At 45.9% G+C, this 26,945-nt stretch overlaps 2 protein-coding genes across 6 annotated transcripts in view; one reads left to right on the plus strand and one right to left on the minus strand.

Moving 5' to 3' along the window:
- The window catches only part of LOC119404491 (protein wntless), a 30,211-nt gene extending 17,347 nt beyond the window's left edge, over positions 1–12,864 (plus strand). Inside the window, exons 8-13 of one of the 2 annotated variants that reach the window (XM_037671007.2) lie at positions 2,857–2,954; positions 3,024–3,087; positions 5,333–5,476; positions 5,555–5,638; positions 10,715–10,865; positions 12,110–12,864. In XM_037671007.2, coding sequence (XP_037526935.1) covers positions 2,857–2,954; positions 3,024–3,087; positions 5,333–5,476; positions 5,555–5,638; positions 10,715–10,865; positions 12,110–12,231 — 663 coding nt within the window. In that variant the 3' untranslated portion in view covers positions 12,232–12,864. Of the gene's footprint in view, positions 1–2,856; positions 2,955–3,023; positions 3,088–5,332; positions 5,639–10,714; positions 10,866–12,109 lie in introns of both variants that reach the window. The other variant, XM_037671005.2, reaches the window with a different exon arrangement.
- A 7,959-nt stretch (positions 12,865–20,823) lies between these two features.
- Positions 20,824–26,945, minus strand: part of LOC119404495 (uncharacterized) — a 156,706-nt gene continuing 150,584 nt past the window's right edge. For 3 of the 4 annotated variants that reach the window (XM_049418900.1, XM_037671011.2, XM_037671012.2), the window contains 3 exons: positions 23,376–26,398; positions 21,832–21,898; positions 20,824–21,219 (listed from right to left, as the gene is read on the minus strand). In XM_049418900.1, the coding sequence (XP_049274857.1) occupies positions 23,382–26,398 (3,017 nt within the window). In that variant the 3' untranslated portion in view covers positions 20,824–21,219; positions 21,832–21,898; positions 23,376–23,381. The remainder of the gene's footprint in view (positions 21,220–21,831; positions 21,899–23,375; positions 26,399–26,945) is intronic. The other variant, XM_037671016.2, reaches the window with a different exon arrangement.

A 26,945-nucleotide genomic window follows, 5' to 3' on the forward strand; every position in this document is an offset into this window, starting at 1 on the left:
GTGCTCTTGTATTCCCTTCTTCGTCTTGTGTTCCGTCTAATTTTGCGCTGCTTCCCCTGCTTGTGTAGACAGATACTCATTGAGGTTGATAGCAAGCTTTTGGTCAGGAGAAAGGATAGGAATTGAATCTTATCCTTGCTGTTGGAAATGATGAGATATTGCCTGCTACACTGTTCTTAATTGCTGACAGCCGTGGTGTTGACAACGACTTGAGGATACAGCAGTAAATTAGTCACCCATCTCTGCTTGATGCAATTGTATGTTGTCTTTGTTTGTTACATTGCCGCAGAATTTTGTTGCAACATGAAAGAATGTCTACATGTCTGTGCCTGATCCATGTCCTGCTTTTCTTGCATACACATGTTTTTCAATGCTCTCCCTGTTTGCTTTTCATGCTCGCCTTGAAGGAGGGCCGCAGGGTAGGTTATGCATTTGAATTGTAGGCTGTATCTCCACACACATAACTTCAAGACTAACGAGTTGTTTGGCCACAAAGGCTACTTTTTTTTTTTTGTACTTGACAACTTTAATAATAGTATTTTCTAGGCTTGTGCGAATATTCGAACGAATAGTACAGTATTCGAATTCGCTTCGAATTTAAGTTCTTGGAAATTTCGAAGTGTTCGAAATGAACGAATAGGTGTACATTAGTCCACATGTAACCCCACTGTAAAGGTGGTTTCACTGCAGTGAAACGTTGCTATACCGTGAATACACCTTTTCAGGAAAAATCAGCACTGCCGCGAAGCCCCACTTCAAGGTTAAAGGAACATATTACCCTCACATCGATTCATCATTTTTTAAGTTTAAAAGCTTGTTATACCGGCTTATGTGCTCTAAGTATGGTAAATTTTAAAACGTAACATAATTTACGGGTTATCACTTGCATTCTACTGAAAGTCAAATCCTGCTACTATATTCAAAGCTGCTTCCACTCCCTTTGAGCCAAAAAGAATGACATTTGCGCACGCCTTGTTTCAATTAAAAAAATATATATATTGTGCAGGTTAGTTGGGTCATGACGAACATGCTCATTTTTCTTTTTAACATGTGATATACACTATTCGAATGCGATTCGAAATTATTCGACCAAATCACTATTCGCTTTGAATTCGCTTTGAACCACAGTTTACTATTCACACAAGCCTAGGAATTTGGCAGCATGTTTTACTCATTTGTTCAGTCTTCAGAGTATTCCAACATGGTGCTTTGAAGCCATGTAAAATAACTAGGACTAAACTGCCAGTGTAAGTGACCTAAATTGGTAATATCGAAGCCTGACTCCGCTAAGGCCTGAGAAGTACTTCAATTTGGCCATGTAGGTATTTACTGCACGACACGTTGCCTGCTAATAAAGGACGTAGACAAAGAAAACACGAATGATGGCACGGGGTGTAACTTTCGAATGATTTAATCTGGACAAAGTATAGCAGTACAGAAATACTATGACAGATGCACAGAACGCGACAATGAGCTCATTTGTCAGCCTACTGGGACAACCTTTCGTCAATAAAACTTATCTGTTTCAAGCAGGCTACTGGAGCTATCACCAATACTGTCTTGGTTTGTCTGTTTTATTCGATGAGCCTCCACCAGTGCACGTGCACTCCAGTCCTGTCTTCTGCCTAGAATCTTTATCTCCTGAAAATGCAGTTCACAGCTTCAGTCTTTCTTTAAATTTTGCCCATGTTCCCCAGCTCGACCATTCAAGTACTGCCCCTCTGCCCTATGTAGGACTTGCCACATGTCGGGGACGATTTTGCACACAACTCTTACAGAGAATTCAGCGTATGACTTGGCATGCTTCTTGCCACAGCCTCGTCTACAGTATTGAGGTTTCCTGCAAGCAAGAGGGCAGGGGCACACTGTACACAATTGCCACCTACATTAGGTTGCAGGGGATCCTGTGAATTTATGGCACCGCTGGAAGTCCGATGGAGATAGCGGTCGTCCTTGCAAGGTTTTGCCCAGATTAAATCATCATATCTGGTTTGACCAGATTAAATTAGCTTCAAGTTACCATCTGTGTCATCCATGTTTTCTTTTTTTGTCTACATCCTTTACCGGTGATCAACACCTCGTGCAATTTAAAGCCATTTGCTGCACTTACTGTCGTCTACAACACTGTTAGAACTGCCATAGTGCTTACTAACACTTGAATATATTATAAAGTAGAAGTGAGGCATGTTTTTAGTTTTGTTTATCTGCTTCTTATTTGCATAATACTGCCACCAGCCACCTCTCAGTAGCCATAGCAGAAGTAGGTCACAGTAGAACTTGTCACAAGATGAAATGAAAGAAAAACAAGTGACAGCACATGTGAATACACAGGGTCTTATGCATCAAGCATACTAAACATAGTGCACCCAAGCAAAGCAAACACAAGCAGTCGAACGCAATAGAAAAAGAACGTAAGGATGCAGAAACCAGTCATGGCAAGAGGAGTATAAATATGCCAGGCTAACTCCGATATAAATGATGCACAATTAGCGAAATCTACAACAGCATAATCGAGCGCCATGCATTGATTCCATGCTGATACAGCTGCTACAAAACCTACTACTGGTAAGCGTGCAACATCATGTGGCAGATTAGTCTGAGATCGACTTTGAAACAATGAAAGGAAAATTTGTAAGCAACCATTCTGCATAAACTAGTGTTAGATGCTCAGTGTTGAGAACTATGGATTGTGGCCTAGTTTGTAGGGATTCATTTCGTGTGTATTTCACCTTAAAAAAAAATGCAGGACTGTGTATCTCTGCCTGCAACATGCTCATTTTCTGTGGCACCATTAAACAGAGACTGAGTGGAGTGCTCATTCTTCGCAGTAGTACTGATTGTAACGCTTTATTGCAGGATGATGTTGAACGTAACAGGTTGCGGTCATACTGGAAGCACCTTAGTGCTGTGATAACAGGCTGCGTCTGCCTCTTTATATTCGACCTGTGCGAAAGGTAGGTGACAAGACTGTAGTGCACCTAATACTGGCTGTGCACTGCTAACCTTCCTGGTGTTCCTTCCAGAGGGATTCAGCTGAAGAACCCGTTCTACAGCATCTGGGCAACTCATGTTGGGAGCAACCTTGCTGTATCCTTTGCGAATGTTTCGATTTGCCAGGGATATTTCAGTTCCCAGTCTTAAAGGGACACAATACCAAAATCACCACGCTTGCCACTAGTAGAGGCTTGGTAAGCAAGAAAAGAAAATGTGGTTGGCGAAGCCACCTTAAAATTCCAACACCAATCACCGTGGCATCATTAATTTTGAATGCATCTACCAGGGCCTACGTAATTCCTAATTGGCAAAAATGAAGTACATTGTCCTCTGAGTGGGCCAGAGACTTAAGATACCAAGTTTCAGAAAACTGCTTTGAATCGTGTCACCGAAATACGAAAAAGACACATTGAAGTCCATGACGTCACGCGTGGATATTTCAGTACGAAATTTAAAAATGAAACTTTGACCTTGCTTTTCCCCTTGATTAATAAACCTATGATTGTGAAACTAACGTCATTAGAGTTTTCAGAGCACAATTTATCCACGTAAACAGATCCTTTGTTTCACTTTAGTGACCCTTTAAAGGCACACTAAAGTTAGTTCTCCTGTACTGATAAGTTGCACCCGTAACACAAGTAACACTGTTCTTGCTCCTAGCAGGCACTTGGTAAGGCAGAAAGAGTGTAAAAAGAAGCTACAGGTGGCGCCACCACCTGTAAATTCCTGCACCGACTGGCCGTGACGTCGTAGATTCTGACAGTGACAGTGGCCTATGCAATTCTGTATTGGTAAAGATGGACTATGTTTGGTTTTAAGGAAACCTTAACTGAGCCAACATGGTTGCCACGTGAAAGAAATACCTCGAATCTTGTGATGTCGCATGTACGTACCAGAGTTGAAGGGGCCCTGCAGCACACGGTCTTTGAGCATTATAGTGCAGCACATGGCCTAGAATTTACAATTAATTTTCAAAGTCGGCTAGAAATCGTTCCCCCTCTTTTCTACAAATGATGCTATACACCCAAATTCATGGTCATTGGCTGATTTGAGTGTCGTTAGCTGCATAGCTACTGAGGCCGCCACGTGCCTGTGCGCGTGCTCTCAATCGCACTGAAAGTAAGCTGTGCGTTTGAAGGAAAAAAGAAAAAGTGCTCAAGGTGATGACGCGCACGTGACGCAACTTCTTTCCCCCGTGCCATCCCTCCCTGCTTAGCTTCCAGCGCGCTCTTTGGGGCAAAAAGAGAGAGCAAGCAATTACAGCGTGCGATGAATATCTCTAACTCCGCACGTACTTGACGGAGAGAGAGAGAGAACAACTTTATTGAATATGCCTGCAGAATCGATTCTGAAAATTTTTGCGGTGATTGATTCGTGAGGCAATAAACTCTTTTAATGAAGCCATTCGATGGTTACTTTGAAAAGTGTTGCAGGGCCCGTTTATGGTTTCAATGTGAAATTTGGAAAATGGAATTTCTATCTTCATTTGTCGTTAACACCAATGTTGTTAACAACAATTAACAATTGTTAAAAATTAACAAATTAATATTAATAACAATTGAAAGCAATGTTGCTGACGTGGTGAACATAGGAAAACCAACCAAATAATTTTACAAGTGCCTCTTGTAACCACGTCCCTTGCAATGACATTTTACTGTATCTATTTTGTCTGTGAGCTGCTAACGTGAATTAACAACAATAGAGTTTTCAAAAAAGATACTTATGAGCCTAAACTGATTTAGTGTATCTCTTTAGGGCATTTGATGAGCATCAGGACCATCATATCATTTCTGTGTTTGTACTATACAGAGAATGATTAGCGAGGTGCCTGTTTTCCTCCTATAGGTTACATCGCACTAGTGCGACATGCAGTGCTCGGAATAAGTGCTAACAATATGCGCCACTGGCACCACGTGTTTGAAAGGAATTCTCTGTTAATCCTATCAGTGGTACTTTCGCTCTTGTGTAGTGAAACATCAGTTCAGTATTATTCAGCAGCGTAGCACAGAGCATCCCTTGATTACTTGTTTATTCTGCACGCAATTTCAATGTAGTTGGCCAACAGTGCAGTACAAAAATTAAGAACTTAATTCAATTCTGAATTAAGAAATTCAGAATTTCAATTTTCAATGTTGTTAACAAATAACAATTGTTGAAAGTTAACACGTTAGTATTAAAAACCATGGAAAGCAGTGTTGTTGACGTGGTGAACGTTGGAAAACCGACCAAATCATTTTACAAGTGCCTCTTGTAACAGTGTCCGTTGTAACGACATTTCGCTGTATCTATTTTGTTTGGTGAGACTGGTGTGGGACCTTGACTCTTGGTGTCCTCACAGCTGGCATTCATCATTGCTGGCGGGGTTTCAGCTGGAATATACTTCATCTTCCTTTCGTACCTGCTTTATCGTGTGCTTCGCAACATTAGCTTCAAGAGGAGTGCCCTACCAAGCATGAGTCAGGCACGCCGGATGTACTATGAGGTTGGTTTTCACAAGACATGGTGCAAGTTTGCAGTATTGTGGTTCCCATGTGTGAGCTTGTGCACAACTTCTTTGCAGGGCATCATATACAGGTTCAAGTTCCTGCTCCTTGCCACGCAGATCTGTGCAGCCCTCACAGTGATCGCCTACATCATAGGACAGGTCTGTGCCAGCATTGTTGATGTCATTGCTTTATGTTCAGTGACAGCGCCCACATTTTGATGGAGGCAAAACAAACTAATGTAGTTAGTTTATGTGCACGTTAAAGGAACCCTAGGTGGTCAAAATTGATATGGAACTCTTCATTATGGCATGCCTTATAAGTACTATATGGTATCTTTAGCGCATAAAACATAACAAATCAATTAAAGGGGCCCTGCGACACTTTTGCGACTGCCTTATTTAGCACCGAAAATGCGTGTAGTTATGAATGCCGAGACGAACGCAAAAAGAATTGTGCAAATTGGTGCACGAAAAGTGAAGTTATTAGTCCTCAAAGTTCAAAACTCAAGCAGATGACGACGAGAAACGTTTTTTTCGCATTTCACTCTCCCGCTGACGTCAAAGGCCGATTCCAATCACCGCGCGCGTCTTATAAAGACACACCGGAAATGTCACCTCATGGTGGCCTTCATGCAGTACGTTGCTAACGCTCTTTTTGACGGCGTTGTTACCATGGTTACGACAAACCACGTGCGTCAGCTAGCGGACGCTCTCAAGGTTTGTCGTGTAGTGCGCACAATGAGCCTGGAAGACCTAACAGACCTCGAGCGCGAGCTCTTGCGACGCAGCGATGGCTTGCATGTCGTGCACGCGATTGCAAATTGAAAGTGTGTCGCTGAGCCCCGCGCAACGCGAGGATGGCTCCGAGGGCCCAAACAAAACGCTAACGCCCGATGACATGGAAGGCGTCAGCCGGTAAGCGTTTATATTTTTTTCGTTGACAGCATTGTACCGAACTGAGCGTTGCGTGTTTCGCAGGTGCCGGTGTGGCCGGTGTCACTCGATGATGCAAAAGGCAAAACGCGGAAGAGTATCGTTTGGTTACCATTCCCACCAGTTCCACAGCGCACCTAGCGTCATGTTCGTTGTTTTGAAAATACGTCAGTTAGAAATAGGAATGATTTGTTTCTGAGGAAGCATAAAAAGGGGTTTTGTTCCTTTTAGGGCTACGTAATATGGCCTAGCTACCACCTTATGAATATTACATGGTGTTTGTCGCATGAAGCCAATCAAAACGCATGGCCTTTGTTGTCACTGTCACATGATGAAACGTCACTTCCTATAACAAGAATAGCTGATGTGTGTCGCTGTAGTCGGAAATCAAGGTAGTTTATCAGGTAAAATAAAATTATAACGGCTTTGTTTTGGGCGCTGCCACTTGCTCAACGATGCCGGCGCATTCCACAGTACCTGAACAAGCGTTGAAAACGACATGCTTAATTTGTGTCGCAGGGCCCCTTTAAAGGGGTACTGACAGCAATTTTCAAAAGCGAGTTTACTCTCCCATAGAACTCTCCTGTATACAGAGACTGCTCTGAGCAAACTGAGAGCTCAGGGAATGCTGATAAAATCTTTATTTCGACATTAAAGTTGATCATCGTATGGCACACCTTCCAACATTGACACAAATTGTGACGTCAGGCTCCAGTGTCAGTTATGGCAACTTTAACCCACCAGTATGGCTAGTTGCGATGACGTCAGGTACCAGAGCATTCAAAATGGCCGCTTGTGCATCACCAACAGAGCAACGGTGCGGAGCGGCTGCGGAAACGTCACAATATCTTGAATGAGCACGTGGCGAGAAGCTCATACTGTGTTGTGACATCAGGGTACAGTAGGAACTGAAACTAGCTTTTAAAAACAATCTGTAATTACTTTTTCAAGGTACACTCACGCTCACCAGTACATTTTCTAGGCTCATGAGGGCTTGGCCTTTCATTTGATGCGAGAAAAAAACTACTTGGTTACAGGAAGCTGAAGCTCAAAACAAGAAGAGGCTGACGCCAAAGCTAAAACAGCTTTACATAATGTCCCGGAAGTGTGCATTGCGTTTTCGCGAACAGACACTAACACCTTACTTCGGCGAGTAATGCGCAACTCCACCTTAGAGCATTGGAACAATCCAGAATGCCGGCACAAGTGGCTTCATAAATGGAACCCAGAAATGAAGTTTCGTATGCCTCACAAGCTGAAGCGAAAGACGACATGCATGATCACCGCATTCGTCTAGGTGTGGCATTCACCAGACGGTATGCCCACTTGATCAGCTGCAGTGACACAGGTCCCGATTGTGGTCATTGTCAGTTACCAGAAACACTGTAACATATATTTTGCGCCTGTCCAGCTTACGCACGAGAACGTCAGAAACTGAGCTCCTCGATTGGGCAGTATCATAGTAGACCATTTACTGATGAGGTTGTGTTACACCGCCACGGTGGTGTAGTGGTTATGGCGCTCGACTGCTGACCCGAAGGTCGCGGGATCGAATCCCGGCCGCGGTGGCTGCATTTTCGATGGAGGCGAAAATGTCTGAGGCCCGTGTACATAGATTTAGGTGCACGTTAAAGAACCCCAGGTGGTCGAAATTTCCGGAGCCCTCCACTACGGCGTCTCTCATAATCATATCGTGGTTTTGGGACGTTAAACCCCAGATATTATTATATGATGAGGTTGTGTTAGGTCCTTGGCCTGACGTCAGCAGCTCAAGTGTGGTTATAGAAGCAGGCGTATCTTTCTTATAAGCCACTGGACTGGATGCACGTCTTTAGATTTGCCCCAGCGTCACGGAACTATATTCTCATCTCCCTACCTTACCATCGTCATTCATCACTCTTTCGCTCCCTCGTCCCCCCTCCACAGTGTAGAGTAGCAGGCCAGAGCAAACTATAGCTCAGGCCGACCTCTCTGCCTTTCTATAAATAAATTCTCTCTCCCTCTAAGTTAACACCAGACACAAAAATGGCCCTGTTATACCTGATACCTGTTATAAGCAAAGAGTTCAGTTCACACTATCGGTTAGAAAAAGACTTGTATAATATTTATCATCTTAAGCTTCAACTTTATATTCCTAATACCCTATGTGCCCTGGACTGACTTGTGTACTAGTGGTTAGTAATAATTTTTATAAATCTAGATAGTTTATACATGGCTAGTTGTGTGGCATGTTTTCATTTTACGCACACTACTTTCATGACAACATGGCAGAGTTCAAGAGGCCAATGTCCTCAACATCAAAGTGTGTCAAATTGCTCTTATCCCACACCAGTCATGTTCATTCTTAAACCTACAACCAACTGGTTTTTAATCTTTCGTTCCAGGCAGTCCTATATTAAAACCTCAGGGTGATGTTCTCCCTCCAGTTCATTTTTCTTCCTCTTCTATTACATTGCTTACTTCCCCCTGCGAATATTTGCTGCCCAAGTTACATCACCTTTTTTTTTTTCTCAAGCGAGACTTGTATTGCTTCACAAGTGTCGGTGTTGTTGGTGTGACCGCAAAGGAATGCGGCCCTCAAAGGTGCGCCACCTGCCATGGTGGTCTAGTCGTTACAGTGCTCGACTGCTGACCTGAAGGTCGCAGGATCGAATCCCGGCCGTGGCGGCTGCATTTTCTATGGAGGCGGAAATGCTTGAGGGCCATGTACTTAGATTTAGGTGCATGGTAAGGAACCTCAGGTGGTCTGAATTTCCGGAGCCCTCCACTATGGCGTTCCTCATAACCATATCATGGTTTTGGGACATTAAACCCCAACTATTATTATTATTATTATTATTATTATTATTATTATTATTATTATTATTATTATTATTATTATCAAAGGTGTGCCGGTAACATGCACATTTGTATACACTGTTTTTCTATACTAATTCATACTCTCTTGTTTGTGGGCTTGTTTGCAGTCAGCCATTTCTGATACGGCAATCTAATCTTTTATCTAGGTTATCGAGATGACTTGTCATTTCACGTTGGCACATTTCATTGTTGCCTTGATATGAATGCATGACTATATTTGTTGCCTGTAGCAACTGCAGTGTTGCACTGCTAAGCATATAGATGAAGTTCAAATTCCCGGCATGGAGGAAGGAAACAGTTAAGAGGGAGCATTGCGCAATGTGATAGAAAGAAAGAAGGAAGGAAAAGTAGCACGTCAGGTATGCACACGCCAAGCTTCGCTTTGCTTGCCCCCATTTTCCCGATAGGGCTAGGGCTCCTGAACTTTTTTATAGCAGAGCTGGTAAGGTCGAGGTTGGCCTTGTGTCGTAGATAGAAAATTATCCTCATCATGAAATGGCACGCGCCATCTTTGTCCTCTTCTTCATCGCCTACCTCTCCTTCCTCTTTTGCTTTGCTACCAGAACACATGTGCAATTTGCCCGGCAAAGGATGCAGTACCTTGATGGGCCAGAGAACGAGTACAGAGAGAGAGAATAAAGAGAGGGAGAAAAAAAATGGAAAGAAGGAGAAAGAGAGAATTTCTTAATGAAAAAAAACTTTTTGCCGAGGCGAGATTCGCACTCGCGTACCCACGATCCGAAGGCAGCATCCTAACCACTCGGCTATACAGGCACGCTGACAGAGCAGTGCATAGCCTTGTATAGTACAGTACAGCAAAGTGGTGGGAAAGGGAAGTGGGGGTGAGGAGGAGGGAAAGGAGGATGGCAAAACGAGTAAAGAGAGAGAGATAGAAATATGAAAGGGAAGAAACAGAAAAAGATAGAAGGCAAGAGACCGAGTGCACAGAGAGAGATAGAGAAACAAAGACATAGAAAGAAAGAGAAAGAGAGAAAAAAGACAGAGAATGAAATAGACGGAGAGAGAAAGAGATAGAAGGCAACATAGACAAGAAAGATTATATAAAAAAATATAGAAAGCATAGCCGTGTATAGTACAGTACAGCATGTATAGTTTCCCATGTGGCATAGAAAAAGTATCATCTTCATCCTCTTCTTCCTCTTCTGCTTCGCTCCCAGAACACGTGTGTGTGCCAATTTGTCCACCACCAGTCCACCAGCTCTGCTGTGACCCAGCCTTGCGCGACTTTGTGCAAGCTGCACAAATCTTTTTATCTAGAATACCGGGAACATGAATTCATTCTCTGTCCAATGGTGCCCTGAATTTTGAATAAACGAGTACAGGGATGTTTGTTTACGCATTTCCAAGACAACAGCAGTCTATGTTGCTAGACTTGTTCCTGTATTTAGGGGGCGACTGCTTATACACCCACTGCTATTGCAGGTGAGTGAGGGTCGCTGGAAGTGGGATGACGACATCGACCTGGAGTTCACGTCTGCTTTCTTCACGGGCGTTTATGGCATGTGGAACCTCTACGTCTTCATGCTGCTTGTCCTGTACGCACCATCTCACAAGTATTACCCGACCCCCGCTGGTGAGCACATTTCCCTTGTCAGCTGTGTCCCGTTTCCTTACAAATATCAGTTTTACGAAGAGCTTCTTTTACTGTTCTGCGTGTTGCTTGTTCCTTCCTCGTTTTCTTGCACCTGAGATCGCGGATGAGTTGCCTTCTTTTACTAGACATTTACTGGAGCAATGTCATACTTCACTATAGCTCACAGTCAGACTTCAATATAGTGAACACAGGTCTAATGACTTGTTGAACATATACCGAAATGAATATGAAAGTTTTAAGTCCAACATCAGTAGTAAAATATTTGCTTGTGATGCATATTTGATATGAGGAAGAAATTCTTGTATCAAATGCAGGGTGACGAACCGAAAGAAATGCTGGTTTAGTTCGGGCTCGGGTTCAACATGTTCAGACATCTTTGCAGTTCAGCTGCAGTTTGGGAAATAAGAATTTGTAATGGTTCACAAACCAGTTGACAATTGACAACACGGAACTGGTTCAAGAAGCAGTTTAGCACTGTAAAGCAAGCTTACCTTGCCATGCGGTGACGCATTGCACAGTGCCATCGACTTGTATGCGGGACACATTCACAAGTTTTGTTAAAAGAGGAAATCCTCTCTTTCAGTCATGGGAAGCAGCGACTGACACTTTTACACAGATAGAAAGGGATTTTAGTACTATATAGCTATAACAGGTATGCTCACAAACATGGCCGTCTTAGGCAGGAGCATGACAGAGTGCTGTCCATGGTGTGGTCCTTCAATGTGCTCGTCTTTGCGTTTCTGATTATTCATATTCATACTGGGCACACAACAAATGTCTGGCAAAGCTGAAGAAATTTATGAGGCATCCAAACAGCGAAGTCGTCAGATTGCTTAGAACACGAATATCAGGCAAAAATGTCTCAAATGGTCATAACCAAACTGAAAGTTTTCTATTTTCTGTAAATGATACCATTTAGCAATCTCACACTGCATATTTAAATGAAAGACTGATCAAAAGAACACCCACGTGCACAGAGATGACAAGTGACGATATGGAAGTAAAAGGACATCATCTACTCTCGCACTTTCAGCTGAATGTACTTGCATATAAAACCGTTTAACAGCAGTATTATTATTTGCTGCTGTTACTAAAGCAAAAATACTGCTGAACACTGTAATTTTGTTTGTCATGTGTTCTGGTTCACAAGTTGCGTTTTCCTCATAATTTTTTTTTTAAGTTTGTAGAAAAAGTGCATGCCTTACTTTCCTATTTTGATCCAGATCACTCCACAAGCCAGGAAGAAATCGAGTTCAGCCGACTTACCACTACAGAGCCTGTGCCCACAGAGCCTACAGAGTCATCATCACTGACAGAGTTTGCCAAGAAGGCAGCATTGGATTAGTTTCTCACCTATTCAACTCATCCGAGCCCTCCAACTGTTTCATTTGTCTGTTTGTTTCTCCTTCATGGCTTTTAGGACAATCAAGGTTTCATGTTTACTGCCCCAACGCTTGCAAGACCGGTCACGTGAACAGGTGTATTCTCGCAGTATTGCTTCAAACCAGTGCTTCCCAAATATTTGCTGCCAGGTGGCCCCCTGACCGACCGAAAATACTGAATGCCAGCCACGCAGCCCTAAGACTCATAATTGACAATACCAAAAATGAGAGAGAAAATTATGCAGGAAACTTTTCTCCAGCGTTAGTTTAGCCACAGGTAATCCGCTGAGCTAACCACGGTATAACATTGGCCTGCAGAAAGGAAGTCGCTTGTGGCTTGACTGAATTAGTTTGTCGAAGGGCAATTTGTCACAGCAGGACTGAATTTCAGCTGCTGTCACTTCCAATTTTGACTGTTTGAGTGCACCATCTGCTTTTTCTAGTTGGCAACGCAGAGACATGGAGTATGAACAAATGCTGTGCGGTGTTTAGTGTTAGGAAAGAGTGACTTAGAAAGCTTTCCTGTTTGTAAAACACGTACTCTTCAAATAACAGAGAGCTGAGCCAGTTGGTAGGTATTCATGTTGAAGAGACAGGGTGTGCAAACACAGGCACAAGAGAGAAATCAAGACACCACATACTCCTCATTCGAAATTTTCCGCAAAACCAAAAAGCAGCGTTAGTGTAAGCTCATCCTTACAATTACTGGCCATAGAAAAGTTCCCCTGGTTGCTTTGTTGACCACTCAGCCAGCCGTGGCAAAGCCATTCCGCGGAGTTGTGACCAACTGTTCGGGAAGTAAGACCGGTGTGACCAAGCGTTCAATAGTCCATTGACAGTCCAGCGGGCATTTAACTCTTAACTTGGTCGCAATAGTTTTTCTTAGCCCTTTCTGTCCTTTCTCATGTCTGTGTGTGCTAGTTTCAACACTTTTTGGCTGGATGGCTTCTTTACAGCTAGGCCTTAGAGACTCTTCACTATGTAATGTTCATGCTTGCCTATGTGTCATGCTTATTTTGTATTTGAGCCATTTTAGATTATTGCATTTTTTTCCTGCCTTCTACACAACGTTGTCTTCATTTGTCATGACCGTTTCAAGACTTCCTTTTTGTGTCATCATGTGGAAAGGTCTTTTCCTTTCTTTTTCATTTTTCTAAGTCCAACTGTGTTACCCCCGTTGCCATATTTTTGTTGTTGTTCAAAGTGGGCATTTCCTCACGCATATTGTTCCTGGTGCCCTGCAAAGTCTGTCTTTTATGGTGCTGTTTTGTAAATGCATAATTGCAGTGGTTGAGGAGGCCGTCCTTGTCCTTTCTTGATCTGTTCATTTCACGCATCGAACTTTGGCAGCTGTTTGATGTCAACTTTTGTTTTGCAGCAATATGTTTAAAGTGGTGCAGTCTACATGCACTGGTATTCCTTTGCTTGGACCACTGATAGCACATTACACGTTCCATCAATGAACCTGCTATAAATGAGTTAGTTGATCAATTCCTACTTACAGTGCATTTTTGCGCAAACAGGGTTCCTTATGCTTTTCCCCCATGTGTGCTTTTGTCATGTAAATTTTGGGGCCAGTGAAATGTTGTGACAGGGCGTGCTTCTGGAATTAAAAGCGAGTTCCCGGCTTTTGGAAGAGCAGCGTTTAATGGCGAATGCAAGTGACAACTTTTTTGTCAACAACCTTTATATATAACTGTGATTTTTTTTTATCCTGCTAAAAATATTCCATCAGTGGAACTTTTTTACATCGCTTGAAGTAGGTTGTGCATTAGTGGTTAGTGTGTCGTCCTCACTGCACATATTTGCTTGTCTAGCCGTGTGCCAAAGGTATATGTGTGTACAGTCGAAACTCTTTATAACGAAGTCGCACATGACACAAAAGTAGTTCCATTATGTTCCATATTCATTACAAATGCATATCTGTTACACTGTCACAGCTATGTAACAATCTTTACTTTGTTATATATCTGGTAATTCATTTGTATTGATGTTCGTTATATCGAGGTTCTGCTGTGCTTTCGAAGGGAAACTTCAGCTCTTACACTTAGTTGAATGTTTGCAAGCATTTGCTTAACCAATACGAACAACCATTTTAGCAAGCCGAATTCTTGTAGCTATTGTGAGGTTTTTTTAATGCTCTAAACTTTTTTTTGATTTCCATGGATTTGGCAACTCTAGCTCTGCAATGAAAGTGGAAGCGGGCATTGTGTAAATAGAAATGTAAAAACCTTTTGAACCAGCAAAGTTGCATTAACCCTACTTGGCGCAGAAATGTGTACTGTTTCACCAGAGTTTTGCCTGACTTATACCCAAAGTGGACATGTGCACATGCCAGTTTTGTTCTCGTGTAGTTAGCAGAAACTGTAAAAAATATGTTTTGTTGTTGTGAACGTGGTTTTTGTCAATGTTTTTAGCAGTTTTTGTGTAAAGACCTTAATAGACAATTTGCTCAGAAGAGTTGACGAATAGTATTCTTTTTCTTTTCAATTAAAGGTTACATTCGTCTGCTTTTTGGCTGTTTCCTTGCGAGACCATTTCTGCATGTTGCATGTTTTTCGAAAAGGTGGGGTAAGAGCTGTAGCTTTCTCATAAAGGTGTTTCATAGCACTAGAATGTTTGCACGTCATCCTGTCGCATGTTCTGTGGTAATACTGGAGTGCAATGGCGTGTGTTTATCTTCAAATATTTTTTCGTGCGTCACATTTTTTTCTACTTGAAACTACACTGCATTTCTTTTACACTTTTTTGTTACTTTACAAAACAAAGCGGTGTGAACTTGGTGCATTGTGTAACTGTCTCACTTCTATTTAAATTTTGAAATGTTGCTTCCTGAAATGGAGTTCTGTGCTAGTGTGAGCTAGTTTTCCAAAATAAACCGTTTTCTGTCAAACTCGCATTTTCATCTCTATATTCAAGTGCTTTCAGAACAATATGTCCTAATATGAATATTAGGACATATTATAAGGTGAGCATGCTAATAATTGGCATGTTTTTAGCAAGACATGGCTTAATAAGCTCACTCTTAGCATGACTTGGCTTGGTCATAGCGTGTCTTGGTTTATTTAGCTAGGTCTAGCATCTAGCTAGTCAGCCGGGCGCACGTGTTCGGGGAGCGAGCAGAAGATGAAGAGGACAAAGAGAGCGCGCAACGGACGAGCATTGTGCTAGAAGGTAGAGGCCGATCATGATAATAACGTGTGGCCTCGTCTCGGCGATTAAGTCCGGCCACGCGCTGTTGAAACGCGTTCGGCTGGAGGTAATCTCGAAGGCTACGGTACTAAATATTCTAAATAATATTTAGTGCTCGCAGTAAACACTTAAAAATAAATTTAAACAGCCCGTATCTCTAAAAGATATCATTACTAAAACCTTCGGACACTTTTCTTGCATGGGTGCACTTCTGCACTCAGTGGAACAACAAAAGTGTGAAAGAAGGTGCTGTTGCTTTGAAGACACCACCTACAATTGTCGACCGCCCTTGACGTGACGCAGCGTTCCATTGTAACCAATGGAACACGGCATGCACTGAGGGCTAGATTTGAATTTTTCGTACTATTATAGTTGGATACAACTTAGGAAGTCCGGATAGGCCCCGCCTAGGCAGCTGAAGCGCTTCAGCCGACTGCCTCTGCGACTAAGGTAGTAGTCCCCCCCAAGCACTTTGATATCTCCAAAGACTGGCTGTGCTAGCACAGGTTGAAAAGCGAAACGCAGCTCCGCCGTCGCGCAGGTAACTCAAAGTTCTCATAACACGAAATGCAAGCGGTCACTGCTATGTAAATGATTTTGGGGCTTTTTTCGTGTTAATGAAAATTCAAAGGTGGTAATGCCACTACAAGAAGCTGGTCGTCGGAATGTTCTAAAGCCAAACCAGTTCATCGAAGAAGCGTTTAAGCACATTCGGCAAACACAATTTGCCAGCTTTCTTCTCATGGCAAAAGAACAAGAGCAACCGCTAGCACAATGATACTGAAGCGAAATTTCAGTATGTGCGTCAGCTGGCATCAATCGGCTCACGAGAAACTGTCGACAAGTAGCTTTACATGTAGGGGTGTGCGAATATTCGAAAGTTTCGAATATTCGTCGAATATTACATTCGAAATATTCGTATTCGAATCGAAAATCGTGTATTCGAAAAGTTTCGAATATTCGACAACTTCGAATATTCGAAAAATTTGAATATGGGACTCGATCATCATGCATAAAATAACTCGTCTTCCACATTTCTGCCGCGTTCGTATCGCTACAAACGTTGCCGAGAGGAGCGATAAACATCGTAAGTACACGGAGGCACGATATCTGCCTGCGACGAGCGCCCCAATACGTATGATTTATTGCTGGTGCATCTCCGACGTGCGGCGCTGTTGGCGATCATGTAACCGTACATTTTCAATATTATGCGGCCGTAACGTGCCGCACTACAACTCGTTCACTATGCGGGACCACTTCTGAAGAAAGACAGAGACCCGTGTGACTGGTGGCGGACTGTAGGCACCTTCAGATACCCTAGTCTGGCAAAGCTTTGCCCCATGTACCTCCCTATACCGGCCACTTCTGTTCTAAGCGAGCGTGCCTTTTCAGTGGCAGGGGGGGTGGGGTGGGGAATCGTCTCTGTTAGAAGGGAGCGCCTGCTGCCTGATCATGTGGAGCAAATCACATTTTTTCATGATAACACCTAGTCATTACTTTCATTCTGCCGTGATATTTGCTTGTGTTGTGATGTGCATTGTGCTAGCCTGGACATTGTGTTCTGGAGATAGCAGTGTATGTTGTGTTGCCAGTCAGGCTGTTAATGTTTTTTTTTTTTTTCAAATAGCTACATGCTAAATAAAATATTGTCACTGTGGAGGCATTTTTCCTTTGATATTCGATGTTCGATTCGATATTCGAAGGTGGATATTCGTATTCGATTCGTATTCGAAAAATTTGATATTCGCACACCCCTATTTACATGCTTACAACACTGAAAAATGTGCTGCACCAACAAAAACGAAATTCACTGTAAAGGAACAGCGAAAAATTTTAACACGAAAGTGTTTTATGCCAAGGTCCACCAAGACTTCAGTGACGTATTTCCGTCACGGATATGACGTTGATAAAAATGGACGCTAACGGATGAGAAAGAAAAGGTTCCGCCGCCGGGAATCGAACCTACGGCCTCTCGGTCCACGACGATAAGCGCCCGGCGCGCTGCCGACTAAGCCAGCGAGGCAGATGCGCAGTTCGCCACAAACGCGCTTTAGATCTCTCACACATCTCTCTCGCACGGGGCTCTCTGTTTGGCGGGCCGGTGCCGCCGTCGGTGAGCGGTAAAGAGCAGTATTGCGGCATGACACTTACTAGGGCCGATAGAGAACAATTCGGCGACCACGCAGTTAAAGCGTGGCTTCCGAGAAGCCTGTCGGCGCAAACCCTCGGAGGCCATGGTTAAAGCGTCTCGATACCAGCGAAAAACGCTGGCAGCGCTAGCATGGGGTAGTAACCCTACACGCAGCTACGTTCTTTGCCTTTCGCTTCGCGTTAGCGTGTGACGGCTCGTTGTAGGACTAGTGGAGCTTCCACAAGCACCAACGGTGTTTCTCCGCCGCCAACTGCTTCCTGTGCAATAAGCGCTGCAGAAAGGCTGCAATGTCGACGGGCGATTGTCCTGTCTTGGTGGAGCGAGACAGAGGCCAGCGGGACGTGGAACGCCCGTGAACGCTACCGTTCGCGGTTCAAGCTATACGAACCTCTGCCTCGCGTGTTGCTGAAGCGCGGTGTGGTAGTCTATACATGAGCATAGGCGTAAGGAGCGCACACCGTGCCGTTTCTCTCCTTAATTCATGATGGAGTGCATATCCAGTACCATGACATCCTTGCGCGGGATTCGTACGCTATGTCAATGCATATGTTAACAACTTCAGCTATCACAACGGTTAAATCATAATCGTGGGCGCGATGGAGACGTGCCACTAGGCGTCAACGTGGGTGCATGTAAAACACCAATAGACTACACAATAAGCACTACACATAGTTTTAATTGACGACACCATGGTCGCCATCTTGGAGTACTAGCTGGTTGAGATGCTGCGTGAACTCTTACTCGAACGCGCAGAGAAAAAAACGATGACATAAGATTAGTGCCGGTGCCGCCTCGCGTTCCTTTGTGTTCCCCCTTGGCGCGGCTAAAGCCCCTCCATGCGTTTTCCGTAGACGCGATGGAGGGGCTTTAGGCGCGGCTGCCGAACAGAAGAAAGCGGGGACCGAACGACTCTGTGCGCAGTCCTCCCCGGAACTGACACTCTCTAATGAGGTAAAAAAGTCACGGTGGCCGCAATGCTGAGGTACCCAGCGCAAAGAACCTGTCTGTAACGTCACGTGAAAACAATGTATACTTTTGCGAAGGCACGTGCGTTTCAACGTTGCGTTTCACTTTCGCGTTATTCCGATTCCTATGACGGAGAGATCAGCCAAGTGGGTTTTTTTTTTTTCTTTTTGGTTCGCCCTGTAGCTTTTTTTGTTAAGGATAGCGCTTGCTTCTTCCTAACGACCGAGAAAATGTGTGCCTACCTGTCGTCCGCTGGGACGGGGGAAAATTTCGCTCTGCTGTTCCTTCCCGAGTTGTCGCACCACAAAGCAGCGCAGCACGCCTTGTGTCTTTTTCGCAGTTTTTCTGGCATTTTGAGCTCGTTCGCACTCACAGATATCAGTATTTTCACCTTCAAGGCATACTAGAAAAATTCTACACGTGCACAGAGTGAAAGAGGCAGGAGCAGACGAGCGGAATGACAGCTGAAGAGATAAGAGCGAAAGCGCCGCCCTTAACGAATGAAGCGTTTGAATAAATATATAGGGCGTTAAAAAAAGTAAATAGCCAAGAACAAGATTTAGTTCTGCATATAATTGCATAACTTTACTTTATTGATGCGCAGGTTGGAATTATAAAGCCACATATGCAAAAGTTGCTGAATTTTCGCTCACATGGCGACGCCTTATTTCCAATACCGAAACTAGTCGGAGTGTCCGAGGCCTGGCTACGCAGGGAGGGATGGCATGATGAAAAGAAGTTACGTCGTCACGACCTTGCGTTATTTTACTTCTTCTAACGCGCGGGGCTTACTTTCAGCGTGATCGCGGGCACGTGACGGCGTCCACGGCGGTCACGGTAACTATGTAGCTTGGCGCATGGCCTCAGAGATTGCGCGCCGGCAGAAACTCTCGGAGGCCATGCTTCACGATTATCGCAGGTTTTTGGCGATAATGGCTGCCGAGCACTGGCTAGCCAAAGGAGAGGAGAGGTTCAACCTCCTCCCCCCTCCCAAAAATTTTCAATTGCATGCGTATATAGGGCGCCCCCAACTATCTCGCAGAACGATTCAAACAAAGCGGAACTGCGTTATGCAAAGCAAACCTATATTGTTCACAGTACACTGGAGCAGCCACTTCGATCTTTTCCGTTAATGAAGTGTAATTAATTACACATAATTACATTTGTAACTCGACAAGCACTCACCGAATTATGAAAATGTCAATGAGGTACTGTTGGCATGTTCAAATGACATTTAACTGCGATATTTCCAGCAACGTACTAATTGCGCGCTCGTTTCTTCCGGTTGATAAAGAAAGCCCGCGAAATCTGGAAAGTGACACGTGACTAGACTGCTGAGCGCGTCAGAAAGCTGCGCCCTCAAACAGGCTCACTGTGAGGTAGCCAGTATGAAGGAAATAAATATGGATCGCCCTATCTGTCATTTCCCGGCCGAAGAAACGCGCCGATTTGGTCTTACAGAGTCAGGCCGTAATCGGAGCAGCGCTCCTGGAGCGTTATCAATTAGAATAGTCGGCCCTGAGATCTGGATAATGATATAGTGGCGTACAATCGAGTGGAAAGACTCCCTGCAAGATTGCGACGCATGCTGATGGGGCTGGACCTGTACCCCTTGTCAAAGTGCGGAACGCTGTCTCTGCCAACGGTCGAAAGGCAGAGCAGTTGCTTAAAGTACGCTTATTTGAGGGCACTGCTTTTTTTTTCTTTTTTTTTTCGGATGGGAGCGCAGTCACGCGTTATTTTTCATATTTTAAAATTACCAATAATTAAAATTACCAATGAATTAAGTCTCATTAAGAAAAAAATTAGTGGTGGCTACTCCAGTCTACGGGGAACTATATCTAGGTTTGCTTCGCGGAACGCCTTTCCTCTTTTTAAAAATCATGCTGCGTGATAGTTGGGACGCCCTGTATACACGCACACATACGTGTGCATATAAGTCTAAACACACGCACGTAAACACATAAAGAGTGGTTGAACTGCACCTCCGATAAAGACTTCTGGCTACGCCACTGCTGCCGAAGATGCCTATTTTTCAGCCCTTGCACTCCCGTTGTTTGAGGCCCGGACGCTCTTGGAAATGCAATATGGAACGCGAGCTCTCAAGTTGATACTCACTGTGACGTCATTGCAGCACATGCTGGTTCCCGGGAACTTCGCTCAACTTGGACTCGAAAAACCGAGCGCTGCAATTGGACAGATGCCGTCTGGCTCCCTTTCAAGCAAGGGCAGTGGAAGACGTACATTTTACGACGTGAACAGATTTTATTAACAAAGTGTACAAAGAATACCGTCTCTGAGTATGCTCACGTGAATGTATTTTGTTTCTCTCTTTTTTTTTTTTAATGTCTCTCAGACTCCCCCTCGTAAGGCACTTGTGTCGTTTTCATAATTGCACCCTGAGATGCGTCGCCGAGTCTTGGGAAATATGTACATGCAATTCGAAAAAGTTACAGCACCATTAGAGAGGTTAGTGCACAACCGTCCTGCTCGCTCTGCACAGTCGGTGACGAACAAGAATGAAATGCTGTTTAAAATCTCATTGCCTCTTGTTTTTTTGTTTAGTGATTAGAGGTGCGCTGCATGTCGGTTCTTGAAATGCAGCAGCACGAATTCAGATGTGAGTGTTAGAAGGTTCCATCTGGAAGAAAGAAAATGAAACAACATTCATGAGAGTTAAACAACCAACTTGCATATTATAGTCAAGAGATCGACGAAAGTTCGTCTTGTCAGGTACCGTGACGATGAAGAACTTGGTGTCGCTGACCAAGTCTAGGTGAAAACGCAAGAGACGGGCGTGGCCAGAAATTCCTTTCGGGGTAGGGGTGGGTGGGAGCAGGGTCAACTGCTCTTTATGTATGTTCGGGCGTGTGTTCGTTTGTGTGCGTGTATATATACACATGCAAAACTAAAGAAATTTCGTGGCGGGGAGGGGGGTTGGAGCCCCTCCATAACTCCCTCCCCCCTTGGCTACGCCAGTGACAAGAGAGATCTTTCGTGGTCCGTACAGATTGCTTGATGAATCAAGGTACCCGTACGGGTCCCGAAACGTCACTGAGTTTTCACCTCGACTTGCTCAGTGACCGCAACTTCTTAACCAACTTGCTTGCGAGGAAAACCGGGATTAGAGTGCACTGTGAATGATGGACTTCGAACCAACTTATTACCCTTGAGACTACTCAGACTGGCAATGCATTCCAAATATAGTCATACACTGTCGTGTAACTGACGTGATCAGAGATGTAATGCTTACCTAGGACAGAAGTCGTCAACGCACGGGCATCAGTTCAACATTTACACACTAGGGCAGCTGGCAACTGCTGGAAAAAGACAGAAGAGAAGTTTACTCGATCTCCGATCTCTCAGTCCTGTTCAACATAAACAGCTTAACGGAACCAGAGAGAGAGAAAGAGAGGGTGAGGGTGAGTAAAGGACAGCAAGGAAGTTAACCAGAAAAAGGTGGTTTCGATTCAATAAATATATTTCCTTCTTCCCTTGTTTTGGTACAGGAAAACTAGCTTACAGAGGTAAGCAAAGAAGTGTCCATCATTGTAGAATGTAATGAAAAGAGTTTAGCGAATACGTGCACAAAAGCATGAGATAAGCACATCACTGCATCACTGCGTGATGTGTTAGCTTCAGTTTCAAACAAGAGAACCGGCATCCCTAGGTATTTGCAGATTGCCTATCTGAAAGAATAATCAGGCACAATGGCGCGCACAGGGTTCTCCATTAGGGCGGAGGGGGAGGGGTATTACTGGAGGACAGGTCCTACAGTGTAAATGTCTGGGGAAGACTGACCCCCTTTGATGATTAGGAGGGGGGGGCGTACCTCTGCCGCCTCCCCCTTCCTGCGCGCACGCCTATGATAAGGCACCATGCTGCTTAGCTTTGAGAACCTCCATGCTCGGCCTGACATGGTCAGCAGCAAGTAACGACATAGCAACGCCTGAAAGCTCATGTTAGCTATATCAAACAACCTGAAGACTTTCACATTAACTACACGAACACCTAAGTTAACGGTGTAGCTTAACTTATCGTCGACCAGTGGCGCAGAATTAACTTTCGCAACCTGTAGTGGTTACTGCTCGATCTCCCGCCAAACGTACATCAACCAACTTCAATAACCAGCGAATTACAACTATAGGTGATGTAGTTTAGGTGTCCAATGTGACAGAAAAATAGGAGGAGCTGCCAGTTGTTTACTGTTTATCTTCTAACACAAAATCACTACGACTGCTAGTTTGTGTCTAAGGAGACATGGGACAGCCGGGCTACGTATTACCAAGGGACTCTCGCAAGACTTGGCGCCACTCCCCGCCTACCTGCAGATGCTTCCCAGCGGCACTGCTGTATTCAGAAATCCACAGGAATCACCTGTGGAAACTACTGGCACATTTCGTACCACAGTCAAGAATGGTATTGTCGCTTTGTTCGCGTAAATCAGTACTTCGTTCTGAAGCAAAAATTCCCGAGTAATATAAGCCTGCCCAACGCTCATGAAGATAGCTTTTGAGTGCAGCGCGCTATACTGACACTCAAGAAAAAACGCAAGCGCGCTTGCCCTGCTCGTACCAAAGTTTTCCTTGCGCTTCTTGTGTCTCAGTAGCGCGCTGCGATCAACAGCTATGCACAACCAACTAAGGTTCTACTTTGTCTCGTGCACGGTTCATCAAAATCGAGGTCCCACGTTTTCCTTCATTTGGCGATGACACTACAAATCTGAGCTCAATAACCACTGATCAATAGCCACTGACATCCAACAGCACACACAAAGGCCAGGACACTCATGCTCACCTACGCCTATCTGTTAGGCCGCGCCTCGTGCTGCTGCCTCAGTCCAAAAGGCACGGGCCGGTACCCCTTGTTGGCACCAAAAGGCTGAACAGTCAACAGTGGCTTCGTACCACCACCACGCTTCACCGCCACGTCAACACCGGAAGGCAGCCTCTGCCTCGAGTCGGCCCTCGACCGCTGCAGCTCGTCGCTCATGCTGTCTGAATCTTCGAGAGGCCTGTACCGACCCTCCTTTGGCACGTCTGACACCTTCTTCTGGGAAACGCTGTAGATGTAGTTGGAATGCGACTCGTACGTCCTGCCGCTATTCGTCCTCTGAAGCGCCTCCTTCTTGAACACGCTTATGGCGTGGTCCACCTTGCGGTCGTCGTACGAAGAGCTTCTTCGTCTGGTCGGGCTCGAACTGCGGTTCCTCGTAGGGCGACCGCCCACCTGCGACGCCGGCGAGAGGGACCGCCTGTCGTCGGCCGAGTGACCGTTGCACTTGTCGGCGTTGTCGCCTCCGCGCATGACGCGCGATATCTGGTCGTATATTCGCTTCTTGGCCGGCGCCGAATGCCTGCCCGGTTCTGGAACCACGGCGGTCGGGTTGTAGTTCTCGAGCGAGTTGCGGCATTCGTCTCCCGACGACCGGCCTCCCTCTGGTTCTGGTCGAGGTGGACTGAAATTCCGGGAGTCTCCTCCGTTTCCGTTCATCTGGTGGTGGTCCGAATCACGGCGCCGCACCCATTTACCCGCGCCATTGGTTGAAACATCCTTGTTGTGGTCGGAACTGTTCCACACCGCTTCGTCCCCGTTGACTAAGTCGCCGTTCTGCTGACCGTCGCCCTTCTTTGACTCGAGGTTGAGAATTCGCAGCTGGTGCCGAATGTCCAGTTTCTCCTTGTCCCTCTGCTTGCGGAATTCCTCTTCGACGCGATTCATCCAGCGAATCTCCTTCTCACGGAGCCTCTCCTTCTCCGCAACTTCTTGCGCCAGCTGTTCCTCCAGTCTCTTCCGCTCTTCCTTCCTGACAGTGCTCATGTAGGTAAACTTCTTGACTTTCTTATTGTCGAACCTAGACGGGCGGTTGCTGCTATTGCCTTTGTTGTTGGTCACCGGTTTGTAGCCCGTACCCGTGCGCACCTCGTACTCCGGCAGGTACATGACGTGGCCTTCCCTCGAGAAACTGAACGAAGACGTCCTGCGGGCCGACTCGCTCCTTGAGTTGTCGCGCCACACGGGACTCTCCTTGGGCTTCTCGTCAGCCTCGGGTGTCGCGGACTCTTCGGAAGACCGGCGAAGGTCGATGTCCCCGACGATATTGAGGGAATTGGGAGCGCTACGGCTCAGGGACCAGTTAGAGTCGATGCCACCATTCTGCCGGTCTCCTATGTAGTCGCGCCCTCGCAGACCTAACGCCTTGCGCAGGTTGCGCAGGCTGTTGAAGTTCTCGGCGGTCGGAGTCAACATGCGTGGATTCTTTCGTAGCCGTCCCCGTGGTCTGCTGCTCTGGTCAGAAGAATCCTCCGTCCTCATTGTCGCCGACGGTGTAGACCAGGGGAGGAACATGTGGGCCGGCATGGTGAACTTGGCCTGGAGGCCAAGCATACCATGCGGTTGCTTCTCCTGCAGTCCCGACGTAGTGGGGCCCACGCTGCCGGAGTCGGAGTCGTCCATAAGGTCTTCTTTCGGCACCCAGTGGTCGTCTCGGACACCGTCAGGAGGCGACGCCCTCCCTACTCCCTCCGATCGCCTCCCGGGACCCGGACCGAAAGGCGCGCCATCGATGGCGTCGTGGATGAACAGGGGACTACCTGCGTCGGGAGAGATACCTGAGTCGCCGCAGCGGTCGGCCATCACTCTCCTTGGAGCCATCACGCGGCTGACCCGCCTGATTTGGTCTTCCAGGACGTCACCGTCGTCGGTGCTGGCTTCTGAACGCAACCTCTCGCTTCTTCGCGCCTGTGGACTGTCCGTAGCCCACAATGACCTCCACGCATCAGTAGGTGAAAAGCGTGGTATGTCCATCTGCTTCCTGGGGAGCGTGGGCCTGAGCTGGATGTTGACATTGAGGTCCTGGTCCGAGCTGCTGGACAGAGATGACTTGGCCGAAGACGTTCCACCACCACTGAGGTTATCCAGAGGCCACTGATGTTTTGGCCAAGCCGGAACGGGACTATGGCTGTTACGCTGTCTGTTCTCAGCTTTTCGGTTACCATGATTGTAATGCTCGGGATCCTGACTCACGTCGAAGCACTGGTCTTGCAACCGGCTCGAATCGTTCAAGATGTACTCGATGACTTTAGATTCTCCCTGAGAATGGTCGTCGATCGCGGCCAGACTACGCGGATTCAGGGACGCGTTCTCGCGTTTCGGCGTACCCTTGTCGGCTTTTGTCTTCTTAACGTTTCCGTTGGGTACGGAGCCGTCCTTGAGCTTGAGCGCGTCGAAGTTTGAAAAGTAATACTGCTTCTTGGGCGTAGACTTCGGGCTTTTCAGGTCACCATTACAGGCTGGCGGCGTTTTCGATCCACGCCCGTTCTCCTCGGCCACTCTGCGGGCAAAGCCATTGGAAGCTCTGCGCCTCGCGACGGCCAGGAGCTCCTCCTTGAAGTCCTTGGCGAGTACGGAGGGCTCTGTCTTGGCCGCAGGACCGTCGTTCGAAGACGTCTTCTTCTGCCCAGCGCCCTCTGTCTTCGCCGGGTCCGTCTTCGAGAGTCTCCACTTTTCAACGTTTCGCCGGTTCTTCTCGTAGCTGCTGCCGGGGCGAAAGACGACGTTGTCATCTGAGTTGTAGTCCGGGGGCGGCGGAGGCGGGGGAGGCGTCGGAGCCGGCGACTTGCCGTCGACCCGGCGTCCCTTAAACTTGGAAAAGACTGTTTTTCCGGGCTCCTCCGAGGTTCGACCGCTCGGGGGCCTGTCGGAGTCCTTAGGGAGGCTGCTGGACAGCTGCTGGGGCGGGTCAGGCGCCTTGGCCTTCTTCCTGGATTTGATCTTGGCCTTGCTCGGACTGATGGCGATCAGGCTGCGCCCCGTGATACCTGAAACAAAAATTCGGTTTTATTAGGCTTTATTGAACAACTAGAGCGTATAAGCAAGAATGTTTGACTTAGCAACATTTATGTGGAACGAGACTGAATACATTAGTGACACTAGTGTATCGTATAAGGCAGCAGTCCAGGAGGAGATGAAGGCCTGAAAAGATGAACTAGCCTTGAATATAGGGGGTGTTGCTATAGGCAACGTTTCAACAAGTGACCTTGCCTTCTTCGACGCAGCAAGAGAAGTTGTTGCCTTGACGACAAGACCACTTTTCGAAATGTTGACTCCAGACGCCCACTGTTCATGGATTTTTCATCTTTTTAATGTATCATGTGTCATTTCAGTTTTGAAAGAGCCGAAACTAGCGCTTGGATATAAGGCGCTCTAGAGGTACTGGGCTAATGCCACATAAGTGTGCTGTGTACGTATGCGTCACAATTTTCCCGCATTACCATGCAGCGAGCAGCCTACACGAAATATGCCATGCCCAATGAAAGGAACGTCGTTCCCATTAGAAGCACGTTCATAAATAATCATTAGGCATCA

The sequence above is a fragment of the Rhipicephalus sanguineus genome, chromosome 9, assembly GCF_013339695.2.
Source record: "Rhipicephalus sanguineus isolate Rsan-2018 chromosome 9, BIME_Rsan_1.4, whole genome shotgun sequence".
Taxonomy (NCBI): domain Eukaryota; kingdom Metazoa; phylum Arthropoda; class Arachnida; order Ixodida; family Ixodidae; genus Rhipicephalus; species Rhipicephalus sanguineus.